This window comes from Nannospalax galili, unplaced genomic scaffold (assembly GCF_000622305.1).
Source record: "Nannospalax galili isolate Female #2095 unplaced genomic scaffold, S.galili_v1.0 scaffold856, whole genome shotgun sequence".
NCBI lineage: Eukaryota > Metazoa > Chordata > Mammalia > Rodentia > Spalacidae > Nannospalax > Nannospalax galili.
Window position 1 is genome coordinate 1,504,420 of NW_008339573.1, and position 16,936 is coordinate 1,521,355.

The 16,936-nt window shown below is 38.7% G+C and overlaps 2 protein-coding genes across 9 annotated transcripts in view; one reads left to right on the plus strand and one right to left on the minus strand.

Annotated features, from left to right (window-relative positions):
• Fam13b (family with sequence similarity 13 member B) overlaps positions 1 to 3,752 on the plus strand; it is a 75,707-nt gene extending 71,955 nt beyond the window's left edge. For 3 of the 5 annotated variants that reach the window (XM_008834305.3, XM_008834307.3, XM_017798478.2), the window contains 2 exons: positions 225 to 326; positions 3,360 to 3,752. In XM_008834305.3, the coding sequence (XP_008832527.1) occupies positions 225 to 326; positions 3,360 to 3,483 (226 nt within the window). In that variant the 3' untranslated portion in view covers positions 3,484 to 3,752. The remainder of the gene's footprint in view (positions 1 to 224; positions 327 to 3,359) is intronic. The other 2 variants (XM_008834306.3, XM_008834308.3) reach the window with 1 other exon arrangement.
• Positions 3,729 to 16,936, minus strand: part of Pkd2l2 (polycystin 2 like 2, transient receptor potential cation channel) — a 101,457-nt gene continuing 88,249 nt past the window's right edge. For 2 of the 4 annotated variants that reach the window (XM_029564130.1, XM_008834326.3), the window contains 6 exons: positions 16,735 to 16,836; positions 14,720 to 14,781; positions 13,408 to 13,462; positions 7,406 to 7,518; positions 6,899 to 7,007; positions 3,855 to 3,931 (listed from right to left, as the gene is read on the minus strand). In XM_029564130.1, the coding sequence (XP_029419990.1) occupies positions 6,911 to 7,007; positions 7,406 to 7,518; positions 13,408 to 13,462; positions 14,720 to 14,781; positions 16,735 to 16,836 (429 nt within the window). In that variant the 3' untranslated portion in view covers positions 3,855 to 3,931; positions 6,899 to 6,910. Of the gene's footprint in view, positions 3,932 to 6,898; positions 7,008 to 7,405; positions 7,519 to 13,407; positions 13,463 to 14,719; positions 14,782 to 16,734; positions 16,837 to 16,936 lie in introns of all 4 variants that reach the window. The other 2 variants (XM_029564131.1, XM_029564129.1) reach the window with 1 other exon arrangement.

The window sequence follows — 16,936 nt, forward strand, 5'->3', positions numbered from 1 at the left end:
AGTCTTTTTGAGACAGGGTCTTCCTGTAGCCCCAGCTGACCTGGAATTCTCTATGTAGAACAGGCTGGCCTCCAACTCACAGAGATCCACCTGCCTCTGCCTCCTGAGTGCTGGGACTAAAGGCGTGCGCCACCATGCCTGGCCTCAATAAAATATTCTTTAGAAAGGAATATAATGAAGCAACTGAGCCCTTTCACTAATGTTTTCTTTGCATTTCAATTTAGGCCTGAATTACTGGAACAACTTTGGAAAGCCAGAGCTGAGAAAAAGAAACTACGTAAAACATTAAGGGAATTTGAAGAAGCATTTTATCAGCAAAATGGAAGGTTTGTTAAGTGTTACAAATAGTGACTTTTTCTCCTTTAACTCACAAAATGCCCTTGGGTTAAGGGTAGTGTGGAATACATAAGATTAAAAACACATGGGCTTGTGAAATAGCTCAGTGGGTTGTAGGCACTTCTAAGCCTAACAGCCCTGACAACTATGACAACTAGTTTGGTCCCCAGGATCTACATGGTGGAAGGAGAGAACCAAATCCTGAAAGTTGTATGTGCCCAGCCCTACCACCACAATAAATAAACATAATAAAATTTAAAAAAAAGTTTTTTTAATATTTTATTTTATGTGTATGCATGTATTGCCTGCATGTAGGTGAGTGCACCCATGTCGTGCAATGCCTGTGGAGGACAAAAGAGACTGTCGGATTCCCTGGAACTGGAGTTATGGACAGTTGTTAGCTGCCATGTGGGTGCTGGGATTCAAACCCAGGTCTTCTGCAAGAACAGTCAATGTTCTTAACCGCTGAGCTCTCTCTCTCTCTCTCCAGCCCCCTAAAATTTTTTTAAACAAAATTTCAGGAATCAGTGGCAGAGCATTTGCCTAGCACATGCAGGGCCCTGGGTTAACCAGCACTGCAAAAATGATGAAAAATTTAAAACATTCCTTTATGCTTTTAAGCCATGTTGTTACTAAGGATAAATCAGAGCCATAGTAAATAACATCTAATATTTTAAGGGTTTTATTTAAAAATTATTTATTTATTATTTTTATTTTATATGTATGAGTGTATTGCCTGCATGTATGTGAGTGCACCTGTGTTGTGCAATGCCTCAAAGGTCAGAAGAGGGCATTGGATTCTCCTAGAACTGGAGTTAAGGACAGTTCATAGCCACCATGTGGGTGCTGGGAATTGAACCCAGGTCCTCTACAAGAGCAGTCAGTGCTCTTAACCTCTGAGCCATCTCTCCAGCCCATATTTTAAGATTTTTTGTTTTGTTTGTAGTGCTAAAGTTCAAACTCTTGAACATACTAGGCAAATACTCTACCACTGAGCTACAGCCCTGCCCGTGGTGACTTTATGTAGTTTAATATCCTTATCCTTTAGGAAGTGACTATAAAATGAGATGTGTCTCTTTAGAAAGGATACCATAGTAGGAATGAAATCAGCAACCAGTTTGGATTCTTAATGTTTATCCTGAGACACTTGTACTTAGGCTGTTTTCATTGTCCTTAAGCTGCTTGTTACCCAGGCTACTCATTCTCAGGGTGTTACAAAATAGTATGCCATATGCTTTTATCTAATTGATGTGCCTGGTTGACTCTTGGGAGACTCTGTTAAAAAAAATAAAAATAAACTCCTATTGAAACAGTGGCTAGGTGCTGCGATGATGGCTCAGTGGTTACATGTTAATTACCATGTACCACTTCATAGCTAAAAACATGAAGATCTGAGTTTGGATTCCTAGCATCTGTGTGAAAAGTTGGCCTACAGGGGCCAAGTACGTACACCTATAACCCCAGTGCTGTAAGGAGAAGGGAAGTTGAGACAGGTGGATCTTGGGGACTCACTGGCCAGCTAGTCTATCCAAAACCCGGCAAATTCCAGGCTCAGTGAGAGATCCTGTCTCGTGGAAATGATGGAGAGCAGCAGAGGACATCTGATGTCTTCTGGCCTCTGTAAGCACCTGCATACATGCACAGGCACATACAAATAAAGTAATAGCTGGCAGAATTGAGGATTAAATTATCGTAACTCAGAAATAGTTTTCTAAGTAACTAGGTTGTCCTACATCAGTAACTCTATTATAAATTCCTAAGTGCCTTAAAATGATTCCCTCCCCCCCTTTAAAGAGTTTCATGTTAGCAAGTATAATTAAGAAAAGCTGAGAACTGGGGAAATGACTCTGTCAGTAATGTGCTTGCTTGCTATACAAGCATGAGGAAATGAAGTTTATCCCCAGAATCCATGTAAAAAAGCCATATGTAGTAGGATGCATCTGTAATCTCTGGGGCTTGTTAGCCAGCTGGCTTAGCCAACAAGAAACCCTGTCTCATAAAACAAGGTGAATGATTTCTGAGGAGCAACACCCAAAGTTTACCTCTGTCTTTTACACACACGCGCGCACAAGAAAATTTTGAAGGGTAGAAAGACATTTTCATAGGCCTTAAAAAATTTTTTTTTTTTTTTAAATTTTTGAGTGTTTTACCTATATATGTGTTAGTGAACTGCGTGCATGCAGTGTCCATAGAGGCCATAAGAGTAGTAGTGGATCCCCTGGAACTTGAGTTATGAACAGTTGTTAGTTACCATGTACCATTGTCCTCGGCAAGAGCAGTAAGTGCTCTTAACCACTGAGTCATCTTTCCAGCCCTCTTTTTTTTTTTTTTAAATTTTTGAGTGTTTTACCTACATATGTGTTAGTGAACTGCGTGCATGCAGTGTCCATAGAGGCCATAAGAGTAGTAGTGGATCCCCTGGAACTTGAGTTATGAACAGTTGTTAGTTACCATGTACCATTGTCCTCGGCAAGAGCAGTAAGTGCTCTTAACCACTGAGTCATCTTTCCAGCCCTCGCATGCCTTCTTCATTTTCTTAGAAGACAAAGTTACTTATAATTATACTTGGGATGATTTTTTTTAGTTGGTAATTAAAGTGAAGTGCAAGGGTCACTAAAGGACTCTTTCTGTTACTGGTAAACCAATGGTTTACTTACACATCTTCACTGGAGTGGTTAACTAAATGTGTGGAAAGACTCAGGGTAGCTTTCTAGCACTTAGAGACATGGAAGCTTAGTAGAAGCTATCTTATTAAAATATTGGGTTACCTCTAGTTTTCTACCCTGCTCAGTGCTAAGAAGTATATAGGATTATTTAATCTGTTAGTAGAGAAATCCATAAAAATTAGGATTATTTTTAGAATGTTGAAGTGTTGAGAATTAGTCCAGTAACTTTTTTTTTTTTTTTTTTTTTTTTGCTCAGCAACTTTTATTTCAACTTAAATTTTATAATATCGAGTTTCATATTAGGACAACTTCTGAATCTTTATTTTCTAGGTGATTTTTTTTTTTTTTCTTCCCCAGGAATGCCCAGAAAGAGGATCGTGTTCCAGTGCTTGAGGAATATAAGGAGTACAAGAAAATTAAAGCCAAGCTTAGACTTCTTGAAGTTCTTATCAGCAAACAAGATTCTTCAAAATCCATTTAAAATACGTTCCTTGAAAATTCACATCATAAAGTCAGTTGTGTTCCTTGAAGGTATCACCATTGTACTTGGCTTGCACTTGAGTTCATTTTGTCAGTCTCTCAGAGAATCTCATTTTGTACTTGGTTGTGCCACTAAGCACAGGAAGGGGAGGGTCTAGTAGACCCTCTCTGGGGAAAGTAAGGGATGTTCCATGTGTTACCACAGACTCTCCTCTCCACCTTTAGCAAACACGGTTTCCTTCTTTATTTTGTACAACAGATACATCCTGTTAGCAGAAGACTAGAATTTTATTCTTTTGAACTTCAAGAACTTTGGAAATACAAAGCTTTTTGTTGTTGCTGCATTTTGGGAAAGGGGGGTTGTCCTTTTTTTCATTACTGAAGAAAATTTTGAGAGGAAAATCTTCACTGAATTCTTCGGTTGCTTTTTTCTTATAGGATGAGGATGACTGAAAAATTGAAAGTGACATATGCAACTGTGTTCTGTGTTTTTCTTAGAAAACCAAAATCAAACTGATTTTCAAATCCTAATGTGGAACACCTTTCTGTTTAATTCCCAAAGTGAAGCCTTTGCAGATAGTATGTTAGTATGTTTGCGATTCAGTGCTCACACAACTCTTGAATGAAGATAACAAGTGGGTAGACCAAAAGCAACCTTGCTTAGTCACTGAAAACATATCCCACACATCACTCATAGAGCTGAATCACATCACATGCTGCCTACGGGACTTCAGTTACTGTTTGTTCCTAAGTTACTGTTTATCAGCTGGCAATGATGTGATTTGTCTGGATCAGATCCTGCGCTTGTTCCCCCCACCCACCTCCAGATAATGTGAGAAAATAGCCATGTCAGTATGTAGAAACCTTGGTGGTGCTCAGATTTGTGTGTTTAATCAAATGGGCCTAAATTGGCACAGTAATCATTATGCCTAAGTAAATCTGTTCTTAACAAGGGCTATACCACTGCAATTTTATATGTTCATTCAGGGGGCTGCTCCCTCTTTATTGTAATCAGTAAAATGGCGATGAAGAAAACAACCTCTAAAATGACTGCTTCTTGCCCAGTCACTTGCTGTTTAAAGTGGCCATTTAGGGGATGTGTAGTGGTATGCCCCTTGTCGTGTACTCTCAGTATATCATTTTTCTTTGGCTTTGCATGACTTTTCTTCAGGTACTCTCCAAGGATCAAAATGCTAATCATTTTTATTGCCTAGTAACTTGTGTTAATAGAACAGATTTGGGTCAGGCTTAATCTAAGTGCTTTCCCCTGCACCTGGTGCTTTTTTGAATTGATAAATATCTCACTTTGTGCCCATAATTTGCATGCTCATGCATGATCTTAACTAGCTAATATTCAAAGTTTGTTTCATACAAGAATGGAATTTTGCAACATCCCTTAATAAGGTGAGGAAAGCATGAACCTCAAACTTCTGACACTATTACAGTGAGCACATGAGCTAGCTCAATAATGAACAGTGTCTCTAGTACTTCCCGTTTCACTTGTGTGTGCAATGCCTTTTTTGGGGGGGAGGGGGAAATCCAGTGGTAGGAATGCATAGTTGGGAAATTTTTAAAAAAGCACTAAATTCAGCCTGTTTGTGTGGTTTCCCTTTGATACCACTAGGTTATTCATAATGTATTTCTAGAAAAGTAATGTTAAAAATGCCAAAAAAATGTATCATTTGATTTGAATCCATCATGTGGTATACATTTTAATTTCTTTTAGTCTCCAGACAGGATTGCTACATCTAATTTTATGTGCACTGTATATTTTTATGAATGTTTTATTTTGTATACCACATGCAAAATGTCCATGTGCACTACTTAAATGTTTTAAATAATATATTCCTTCTTTATAATGCTAAATCTATTTGAGTACAATATTTTTATAAGTCAGTAGCCTGACTGGTTTCATTGAATTAACAGCTGCTTCATGATTTGGTTATTCAGTGTTAATTTTGGCTGTGTAGACTAGAAAAGTGGCATGGCAACACTTACGCTACATGATTGTACTGTGTCATAGTGGAGCATAGGTGGTAGACCTAGGCAGTTTGTGATAGTTTTACTTTGGTACAAATAATTATATCTATATAAATATTATATAGATTTATGTCCACCAGTATAATTGCATTGCTGTGTTTGGCACATCATTGTACAGACTTTTGTAATAAAAGAACTTTAATGTTCTCAGTCATTGTAAATGTATGTTTGTTTTTCCAGTAAGTATTAAAGAAAAAAGTTGAGATCTCAGTCTTGCCTTCAAGATATTAGGCTTTTTTGAATTACTGAACTTTCTTTAGAAAAAAAAAAAGGTGATAGTAATTTAAAAATTCCTTATTTACTGGGCATGGTATGGTGAGCACTTCCATTCCCTACTACCTACTCCAGAGACAGAGACAGAAGGATTCCTTGAGCCCAGGAGTTCAAGGCCAGCCTGAGCAATATAGAGATGCCCTACATAAAAAATAATCATAAATTTAAAAAGTAATTCCTGTGTTTATGTTTTTAAAAACACATTGAGCATTAATATGTAAATTGAGTGCTATGGTCAAATGATGTTGCTTTGGCTTTTCTGGAGGGGCTTACATAACTTAGAAAAATAAGAAATGTTTCCCTCTACAATATCAGTCATACACAACTTTCTAACCAGAAGGCTCTTAAAGCACCCTCATTTATAATTTTCAGACATAACTTATGGTCTTAATATGCCATCCTCTTTTATTTTGGGAAATTTGAAATGTTCTAGTTTAGAAACTATACTGAATTTCAAGTTAGAAGATAATGGTGAAATTTCTATGCTCAGTGAGGGAGTGTTCTTATATACTTGACTTTATCTAGGGGTTTTGAATTTTGAAGAGTGGGAAAGATTATTTTATACTTTCATTATAACATTCTCCCAGAACCTTAAGGCTTTATGAATTTATCTTTGGCGAAAGGGAGTGAGAGAGGCATGATGTACTTGAAACTACCAACCGTTTTTACGTGCTGTCTATGAGAAAATTCTCTCTACCTCTTTATAAACTATTAGAGCTATGTCCCATGAACTATAAGCATTATTTTGTATTGTCCCTTCAGAGTCCCAGAATTTAATAATAAATCTCATAATAAAAATTATGTGTACCATTGTGTGTTTACCGGAAGCATGTTGTAAACATACAAGGTGTTTTGATCAGCTGCATCCTCTTACTATAATTAATAATAATTGGTTTAGTGCTTTTAAAATGTGTCTGGGCTAGGAATGTATGTAGCTCAGTGATATAGCACATGCCTAATATTTGCAGGGGCCTATGTTCCACCCGCCCCCCCAGCACAGTGAAGAAACAGTGGAATATTCCTGAGTCGGGGGGTATATTTAGGAAATAATTTACTACTTGAATGAGTTTTTGCTAGAAGCACTGTGTTCCTATCAGCCTCACCTCTGCTTTGTCTCAGTATCGTAGAGCTGAAAGTTTTCTCATCACTTGGTTTAGTTTTAAGCTGATGTAGTGTAATTCCTTCTCCAGCTCCACAGCATATAAAAAGAGCCTAGGAGATAGTTTAGAAGTTAGTGGAGATAAGTCACTAATATACTTCTGTCTAACAGTAGATTATTAGTGCCTGTTGTGATTTGCCTTGATGGAAGATGGTTTGGTAAGCTCTTAAAGTATGCCTCTTATGGCCATTTGTGGCTCTTAACATTTTAAAGGTATATGAAGAACAGTGTCTACTGTGCTTACCAAGGATAAATGGTGGTTTCTATTATTTAGGGATATAGAGATGAGAACATTTGGTCTCACTTTCTGAGTAAATGGAGTTATGTGCTTTAATTTTGAAACTGGGCAGAAAATGAAAATGGGCATACCAGCACAATAAGTTTCTGGTTCAGGAACAGTGTCCTGCATATCATGGTGTCCCATAGTACTCTGGTTATGTCAAGTGCTTACTCTCGAAATTCTTGTTGAGTGACAGGCTGGTAGTCATCTTCAGTTTCTGTAGAATAATACTTTTTCTCAAGCCTCTCTTTCCACTTTTTCATCTTCTCTGCCCTTTGGATCTCCTGTCAATTTAAAGGACATGAATAGACTGCAGTCTTTAGTAGTCTCCGGTGAGTCTTTGGTACACAAACATTACAGGGTTCAGATTCTGAGCCCCACTGGCTTTTCAACACAGCCCAGTGCTTGGGTGTCTATTCGCAAGGTCACTTGGGAGGACTTAGTGTAAGGGTTGTTTAGGGTAGTGGGTACATAGATGTTCATAATAGTTAAAATCCACTTTAGCCTTATATAGCACCCTTCATTATGATTTTTTGTTTGTTTGTTTGAGACAGGATCTCACTCACTCTGTAGCTCAGACTGGCCTGAAACTTGAGGCAGTCTTTCTGCCTCAGTCTCCCAAATGCTGAGATTTAGGCCTGTACCACTACACCTGGCTCCTTCATGTGATTTAAAGCTTTTTTGGTCTTTTTTTTTTTTTTTGAGACAGGGTCTCCCTGTAGTCCCAACTGGAACTCACTATGTAGACCAGGCTGGCCTTGAACTCACAGAGATCCACCTACCTCTGCCTCTCAAGTGCTGGGATTAAAGGCATGTACTGCCATGCCCAGCAAAGCTTTTTGTATAGTATTTTATTTTGACTTGAATTGTGTCCCTGATATCTTTAATATGCCAATTAAACAGTTGTTCATACTTTTCATTAACTTTTCTGATTTACTTTAACAGTATTTTAAGATATAGTGTAGAATTTGGATTTACTTTGTGATTCAGTCTGAAGATATTTTCAAACAAATTGAGCTATTTGTATGTTTTGATACATTTAGTGTATCTGTTCCAGTTACATCATATTGCTTTGTTATATTTTACCATGTTGTCTTGATACTTCAGCTCTTTAGGGAATGTATGTATTTTTGTTCTAGCAACTTGTCTTTTTTTTTCCCCCCACCCTTCCCCAGTGCTGGGATTTAAACCTAGAACCTTATATACACTAGGCAGTTGCTTTATAACTGAGCTTTGTCACCAGCCCAGTGTGACTTGTCTTTATTTAAGTATCTTTTTCTACACCCTTAAAATCCACCTTTCTTGATTTGGTTTTCTCTTGTGATGAACCAGAAAATTAGCTTATAATTTCTCTACCCTTTTCTTTCTCTCTTCTGATACCCAGTTGTATTTAAAATTAACATACTTCTTATTTTTTATATCCGAGAGATGGTGTTTATTTAGGGGGAAATGCTGTCAATTAAATTGTGATATACCATTAATTATAAGACACATTCTGATAGAGATGTTAAAATGTTGGGAAAGTATATTAAAAGCATTTTAATACTATCTTATTTATCATTGTACTCTTAAATAATGCTGATGTTCTTGGCTTATTCTAAATGATACTCTTTAAGTTATTATATACTAATCAGTCAGCCCTTTGTGTGTGGGCTTGTTTTGATGACATCTTCAGGCTGGCCTCCAACTCACTATATAACTGAAGCTAGCCTTGAACTCCTGATCTCTCTGCTTCTATCTCCCAGATGATAGGATTACAGGTGTGAGACACTGCACCTGGATTCTAGCCAGCCTTTTCTAACTTTCTAGCTTGCCCTTTTCCTCCTTTGTCTAATGTCTTTTGAGGCGGCTCACACTCATCCTCTAGCAGAATCCTCAGAAAGCTATCTCTTGACCTTTATATTTGAAGCACAGTTTTGTTGGTTATAAAAATTCTTGACTGACATTTTCTGTCTTTGACTATATTAGATATTACCATGTTGATTTATGGTATTGAACATTTTCATGCTAACTTGATTTTCTTTTTAAGTACATCCAAATTTTATTTGGAAAAGCCTCACATTGACAATGCCAGGTAAAATTTCCCATATAATACGCCTTTTAATTCATACCATCTTTTATTTCAGGAGTGATTGTTTTGAATTATACATTTAAAAAAAATTTTTTTTTTTTTTTTTTTTTTTTTTTTTTTTTTTAGGGAGCCCCAGCTGGCCTGGCACTTGCTATGTAGACCAGGCTGGTCTCAATCTCTCAGAGATCCACCTGCCTCCTCCTCCCAAGTGCTAGGATTAAATGTGTGCACCACCCAGCTGAATTTAAGATTTTTTCAAAGACTCTTGAATTGTGGAAAATGTTACAAGAACATTACAAATACTTTAAAAAAAAAAAAATTCCCGAAAGGACTTTTGCATTGTTTGCCTTTAAAATTTTTTGATTTATTTATTTTTATTTTATGTGTACGAGTGTTATGCTTGCATTTGTGTAAGTGCACCGTGTTGTGCAGTGCCCTTGGAGGACAGAAGAGGGCATCAGATCCCCTGGAACTGGAGTTACAGACCATTGTTAGCCACCATGTGGGTGCTGGGATTTGAACCTGGGTCTTCTGCAAGAACAGCTTAGTGCCCTTAACCACTGAACTATCTCTCCAGCTCTAAAATTTTTTTAAAGTTAATTTTTATGTGTATGAGTGTTGTGCCTACATATATGTAAGTGCACATGTACATGCAGTGCCTACAGAGACCAGAAGGTGTCAGATCCCCTGGAACTGGAGTTAGCTGCCATGTGGGTGCTGGGAACTAAACCTTGGTCCATCTTCTGCAAGAGGAACCAGTGCTTTTAACTGCTGAGCCATCTTTCCAGGCCCTCTTATTTTATCTTTTAGAGGCAGGGTCTCATGTAGCTCAGGCTGGCCTTGAATTCCTGATTCCTTTTTCTTCCAAGTACTGGGACTACAAGTGTGCCACCATGCCTGGTCCTTTGAAGCTGCTTTTTTTTTTTTTTTTTTGTCTTTTTGAGACAGGGTCTCCCTGTAGCCCCAGCTGTCCTGGAACTTTGAAACTTTTTAAAGTAAGTTGCCTGGTTACAGTATAGCCCATACTGGCCTTAAACTCGTGATCTTTCTATGCCACTACCCTTCAGGTGTTGGGATTACAGGTGTGTCCATCATGCCTAGCTCTGCTCTCAGTTGTATGCATTTCCTACATACAAGGACATTTTCATTTTCTTTTTATAATCACAACCAGAATAAAAGGGGGTGTGTTTGTGTGTGCTGGAGAAATGGCTCAGTGGTTAAGAACACTTGCTGAGGACCAGGTTTGGTTCCTGGCACCTACATGGTGACTCAAAACTGTCAGTAACTCCAGTTTCAGGGGATCCAGTGTCCTCTTCTGGCCTCTGCAGGCACCAGGCACACAGGTGGTACATATACATTATATGCAGGCAAACACTCATAAGTAAATCTTTTTAAAAATGTTGACACATTATTACTATCTAATCCTCAGTGTCCTTTTCAAGTTTACTAGTTGTCCAGCTGTTGTGCTCATAGATAATCCAGCCCAGGATTAATCCAGTGTAGGGACTGTGTTGTCATTTTAATCTCATCTACACTTGGATTGTTTTTTAATATTACCCTGACTTTCATGATTTTGGCAATTTGAAGAACTCTGACCAGTTATTTCATAAATGAGCCTTGATATACTTTTTAGGTTTTTTTCTCTTTGGCAGGGTCTTACTCTGTAGCCCAGGCTAGTCTCAAACCCAAGGCAGTCCTCCTGCTTCAGCAGCTCAAGTGCTAAGAGTCATAGACATGAGTCACCATTCCTGACTCTCAATCTAGTTTTGTGTGACATTTTATGATTAGATTCTGGTTATCTATGGTTAACAGGGATTTACATTAGAAGTGCTGATTTCATACCATTCTATCAGGTGGCTAATTTGTTCCAGTACTGTTGGTGGGTACTTTGATTAAGGTAGTTTTAGACAACTACTTTTCTTTTTGTAATTACTAAACATTTTGAAGTAAGGTCTGCAAATGTTTCATTCCTCATCAGACTTCTGTTCATTTGTATGCTTAGATCATTCATATGTTTAGATCCATATGAATTCATGAAATTCTGTTTATTCAATGGGTTATAAGTCAGCGTGCATTATATTGCTTAAATATCTTTAGGTTTGGGTTGAGGGGATGGCTCAGTCAGGAAAGTGCTTGCTTTGTACACATGAGGACCTGAGTTCAGTCCTCAGAAGCCATGGAAAAATGCTGGGGGTGTGGGAAGGGCTGGAGAGATAGCTCAGTGGTTAAGAGCACTTGCTACCCAATCATGTGGACTAGATTCCAACACAATGTAACAAGCTGGCATCCTCTGCATACCTCTAACCCTAGTTCCAACAGGAGTATAGACAGGAGGATTACTTGGGGTTTGCTGGCTATTAGCCTAGCTGAGAAAACATGAGCCCCAGATTCAGGAGAGACCCTCCCTCAAAAGGAACAGGTGGAGAGTGATAAGAGGACACCCAATAACCTCTTCCAGCCTCCAAGTGCATGCACAGACATGTGTACCAACATACGTACACATACGCACCTGTAAATCTGTAGAAATAATTTGGGTGTAGCAGTGCACACTTTTAATCACACTGCTAGGGAAACAGACACAGGAGGATCTCCTAGGGCTTACTGGCAAGCTAAGTCTAGCCTAATAAGTGAGCTTCAGGCCAATGAGGACCAAACTCAGGTCCTTTGCAAGAGCATGATGTGCTCTTAAGTGCTCCTAACCTCTTAACCATATCTCTGGCCTCAAGAGAGACCCTGTTTTATTATTTATTTATTGTTGTTCGTCTTTTTGAGAAAAGGTCTCCCTGTAGCCCCAGCTGGCCTGGAACTCACAGTGTAGACCAGGCTGGCCTCATACAGAAATCAGCCTGCCTCTGCCTCCTGAGTGCTGGGATTAAAAGTGTGTGCCAGCATGCCTGGCAATTTCCATTATTCTTTAAGCAGTTTTACTGTTTCCCTCAAGATATTCTAGTCTCATCTTGTATTTTCCAGGTCTATAGTTATCCGTATCTCCAAGAGCCTTGGTTATTTTTACATGAGAATAGTATTTGGAAACCAAGTATTAGTTGTGGGCATTTGTACTAAGTAGGCTATCTTTTTCTCTAGTGCTTTCAGCAGACAAAGCTAGAAAATGCTTGTTTATATATATATGAGTATACACATACAATTCTACTCCAACACTACAAAGTTCATTTTAATCTTTTTATTCTGTGGTGGTGTGTGTGGTGGAGTAACCACAAGCATAGCAAGTTCTGTTTTTCTTTTTGACTTGAGTAGCAGGGACATCTTTTCATTTGAGTCCATTTATATATTCCTTAAATTTTACATTTGTTGAGTATATTGTATCCCAGCTGGCTTTGAACTCATTTTATATCTGAGAATGACTTTGAACTGCCTCCACCTCCTGAGTGCTGGGGTCACAGGGATTACAGGGGTGCATCATTATATTATTATTATACCCTATTTATGGGGCTTCTGGAGGTTGAATCCAGGACTTTATGCATGTTGGAGAAGCACTATCAACTGAGCTACATCCCCAGCCCTAAATATAAACATTTTAATGTATAAATACTTTATACTTTAAAATAATAATTAAAATAATCATGCTCACAAATGTATGAGAAATGCGTGATCTCACTGGAGTGTATGTATTGTAAATACCCAGTATGGTGATCCCACAATGAGTGTGTTCCAAAGGATCGGTGATCTGGCTGCAGATACCAAAAGGAGAGGAGGAAGCACCTGGAACCCAGATGGCAGTGAAGGGGAGCGGGGGGCAGGGCTCACAGGAGGCAGAGGCAGGTGGATCTCACAACTTGGTCTACATGGCAAGTTCCAGCTTGGGCTACAGGGAGACTCTGTCTCAAAAACAAATTGTTTTGTTGGGCATGATGGCCCTCGCCTTTAATCCCAGCACTAGGGAGGCAGAGGCAGGCAGATCTCTGAGTTCAAGGCCAGCCTGGTCTATGTAGTGAGTTCCAGGACAGCTGGGGCTACAGGTAGACCCTGTCTCAAGACAAAAAAACAAAAAACCAACAAATCCAAATTGTTTCTATGAATCAGATCTTTTCTATAAGATTTCTAATTAAGCTGTCACATGTTTATGAAAAAATCGAAATCTTACATCTTCATCAAAGCTGCGTTTTCTGGCTTGTTCGGCTAGGTCTCCGGTAGTTTTGCTATGGGAAACATAAAATTAAAAACGTGATGGGGCTGGAGAGATGGCTTGGTGGTTAAGAACACTGGTGGTTCTTGCAGAAGATCTGGGTTTGAATCTCAGCACCCACACACATAGCAGCTAACAGCTGTCCATAACTCTGGTCCCAGGGGATCCGAAAGCTGCTTCTGACCTTTGAGGGCATTGCACATGGGTGCACTTACCTATATTGCAGGCAATACATGCATACACATAAAATAAAATTAATAAAATTTTTAAAAAGTAAAAGAAATACGATCATGTATGCAGTGAGAAGCCAAGTTCCATTTTTTTCTTACAACAAATGCTGGTTATTTAGAAATTGTGGTCATGAATGGGACTGTAGCGTAAAGAAATTTGCTTTTTGGACATTTATCATTAAATTTAAGTATTATTTCAAATACAAGTACTAATAAGTATTATTGTAAAATATTTTAATTTTGATAGCTAAATAAATTATGCACTTAATGTAGACTAAAGTTGCTTTCTACCTTTGTAAAGAGACTTGACTCACCCAGCTTTCTGTCTGAGCCTTGTGGGTGGCATGGCCTACATGATTTCTTTTAAGTGGTGCGGGGATTGAACCTAGAGCTTCACACATGCTTGGAATGCACTCTACCACTGAGATACATGCCAGTTCTAATATTAGTTTTAAGTTAGAATTTCATGGTATTCTCGGAAATTAAGAGGCATATTGGGTTGTTATAACAATGATGTATTTAGAATCACCACATTGGATGGTCAGAGTTTTATAATCAAAACCTTAACTCATTGTTGCCACTGTAATACAGATGGTCAACTTAACCATGGTTTAACTTATGATTTATGATTTCCTGACTTTATAATGATGCAAAAGTAGAAACTATACTTTAAGTTTTGAATTCTGATCTTTTCCCAGGGTCGCAGTTTGTGATGGGACTTTCAGAATGCTGAACAGAACAGCTGATATTCTGCAGATGGCTGTGTTGCTAGTGGTTTTTCGATACAGAAAGCTACTAAATGACATAATAATCAACACTTAACTATCAAATAGGATTTGTAGTAGACAATTTTGTCACACTGTAGGCTGTTAGTATTCTGAGTATATTTAAGGTATACCAACTAAGCTAGGACATTTAGGTTAGGTGTGTTAAATCCATTTTCAACTTTCCGTGGTGTTACAGGGATGCAACTCCACCCTAAATTGAGGAACATCTGTATAGAACTTAAAAACAAATTTAAAAATTTAAAGTCATCTTACATTTTGACTTCATCACTTTGAGCTTTCTTCAGTCTGAGTTTCTCGAGAACATTCTGGTAATTCTGGGTATAATTAAGAAATTTGAAAATTCATCAAAAGTTATTTCCTGTATTAATATTTCAAGGTGTATGACAAATGGAGTATTTGGCTCTAGGGACTGCAGCCTAAAGCAATGTCAGTAATAATGCCACAGTCATCCTTTCACTTTGCTGCCACCAACTCTTTGTGAAAGCAGAGGGGTTCTGTTGGGTGTGTCACACCGAATATGAGACAAAAGTCTAAAAGTAGTAATATGGACTGCATTAAGGATGTGTACAAGTCATACTCAAGATATAAAAGATGAAAAACACAGGGCTGGAGATAGCTCATTGGTTAAGAGCACTGACTGTTCTTGCAGAGGAGCTGGGTTCGATTTCCAGCACCCACATGGATCCAGTTCCAGGGGATCTGATGCCCTCTTTGGACCTCTGTGAGCACTGCATGACACAGGTGCACTTACATGCATGCAGGCAATATACTCATATATATAAAACAAAAGTAATTTTTTTTTTTTTTTTGTCTTTTTGAGATAGGGTCTCCCTGTAGCCCTAGCTGGCCTGGAACTCACAGAGATCTGTCTGCCTCTGCCTTCCGAGTGCTGGGATTAAAGGCATGTGCCAACACACCCCATTAAAGATAAGTTTTTTAAAAAAGTTGAAAAGCTCATTGTGGGGAGGTCATCTTAACAGTTTTCATTTACAGACAAGTTCTTGGACAAAACTCTTCAGCTGCACTAACACCATAGCTCCTGACAGCTCTGTGAAGTGCTCTAGGGTTTGTGGAAATGTGGAAGCTGGTGGGGAAGAGAGACTAGCTCACAACTCAGGTGAGCTAGATGTCAAGAGTGCAGGGCAGATCCCACTGCCAAGAGCAGAGAGTTATCAAGAGAGAGAGGAGCTTCCAGAATGTTTCAGGGGTAGGAAATGACATGAGCAGAGGACAGAGAGAACATATGGCATACAGCACAGCACTCAGATGAGCAGCACTTCTGCAGCGGTCAGAGGACTGCAGCTAATTCACAGCAGTCTGATCTATACAGCATGTTCCAGCCAAAGCTGCATAGTTAGATCATGTCTCAAAAACAAAACCCAATCAGATTAGCTGGGACATAATGGTACAATTAACAAAGGCAGGAAAAGGAGAAACTAGCTAAATGGTAGTTAAGAAAGGGGTTTAGACTATGCGATGTGAGGAGGGCTTGCAATAGTTTCAGGAAGAAATTGGGCTTAATTTGATAGACTTGGGATCTGCTAGAATCTTGCCTGGGAACAGGCAAGAACTTAGATGTTAACACATGGATAATGAAAGCTCTAATCCAGAAGTGCCAGTGAGAGTTCAAAGGGTTTTCGAGATTCCATAGGTGTGAGCAAGATCTGCATTTGCAGAAATATTAACCAGCCTTGACCACAGTCTGTCTGAGGGCCAAGGGGATAAAAATTCCAACCTTGAGTCATGAGTGACTAAGACTAAGACAGCCGTGAATATGTGAGGAAGACGAGGCAGATCAATACGGGTTTAGACTGCGGAAATTTACCAGTGTTTACATTGATAAATTTTGGGAGCAAAGTTTTGTTACAGCACCCAATAATGCTTTGCACCTAGTAGTTGATGAATGGAATTCTGAAATAATTTGGGCTACCTTGTTAAAGCCTGAGGGGCTGGGGTGTAGCTCAGTTGATAGTGCACTCACCCAGCATACATGAAACCCATTCCATCCCCAACAGCCCATAAACGGGGCATAGTGATGCATCTCTGTAGTCCTAGAACTCAGGAGGTAGAGGCAGGAGAATCTTAAATTCAAGATCATCTTCAGCTATAGAATGAGTTCAAGGCCAGCCTGGGACACATGAAACCTATCTCAATAAGAAAACCTGGGGAGGAGAGTGTCTCAAGGGTTTAAGTGATGTTTATCTACAAGATTATAATCTGAATAAAGTTTGCCTAAGAATTATAGTTAGGAAAATAATTTGACTTACCTTTTTAATTATTTTACCAAGTTCAAAATCTGGTTTTCTGCCTATGGAATAATCAGCTTTCACTTCAGAATAGGTATCATTAATTATTGCCAAGAACATGTTCTAGGAAGAAACATTAAAACAATTCTTTCAGTAAGAAATTTACTTAGGAGTGGGTATGTAGCTCATTGGTGAAGTGTTTGCTTAGAATTCTCAGGGCCCT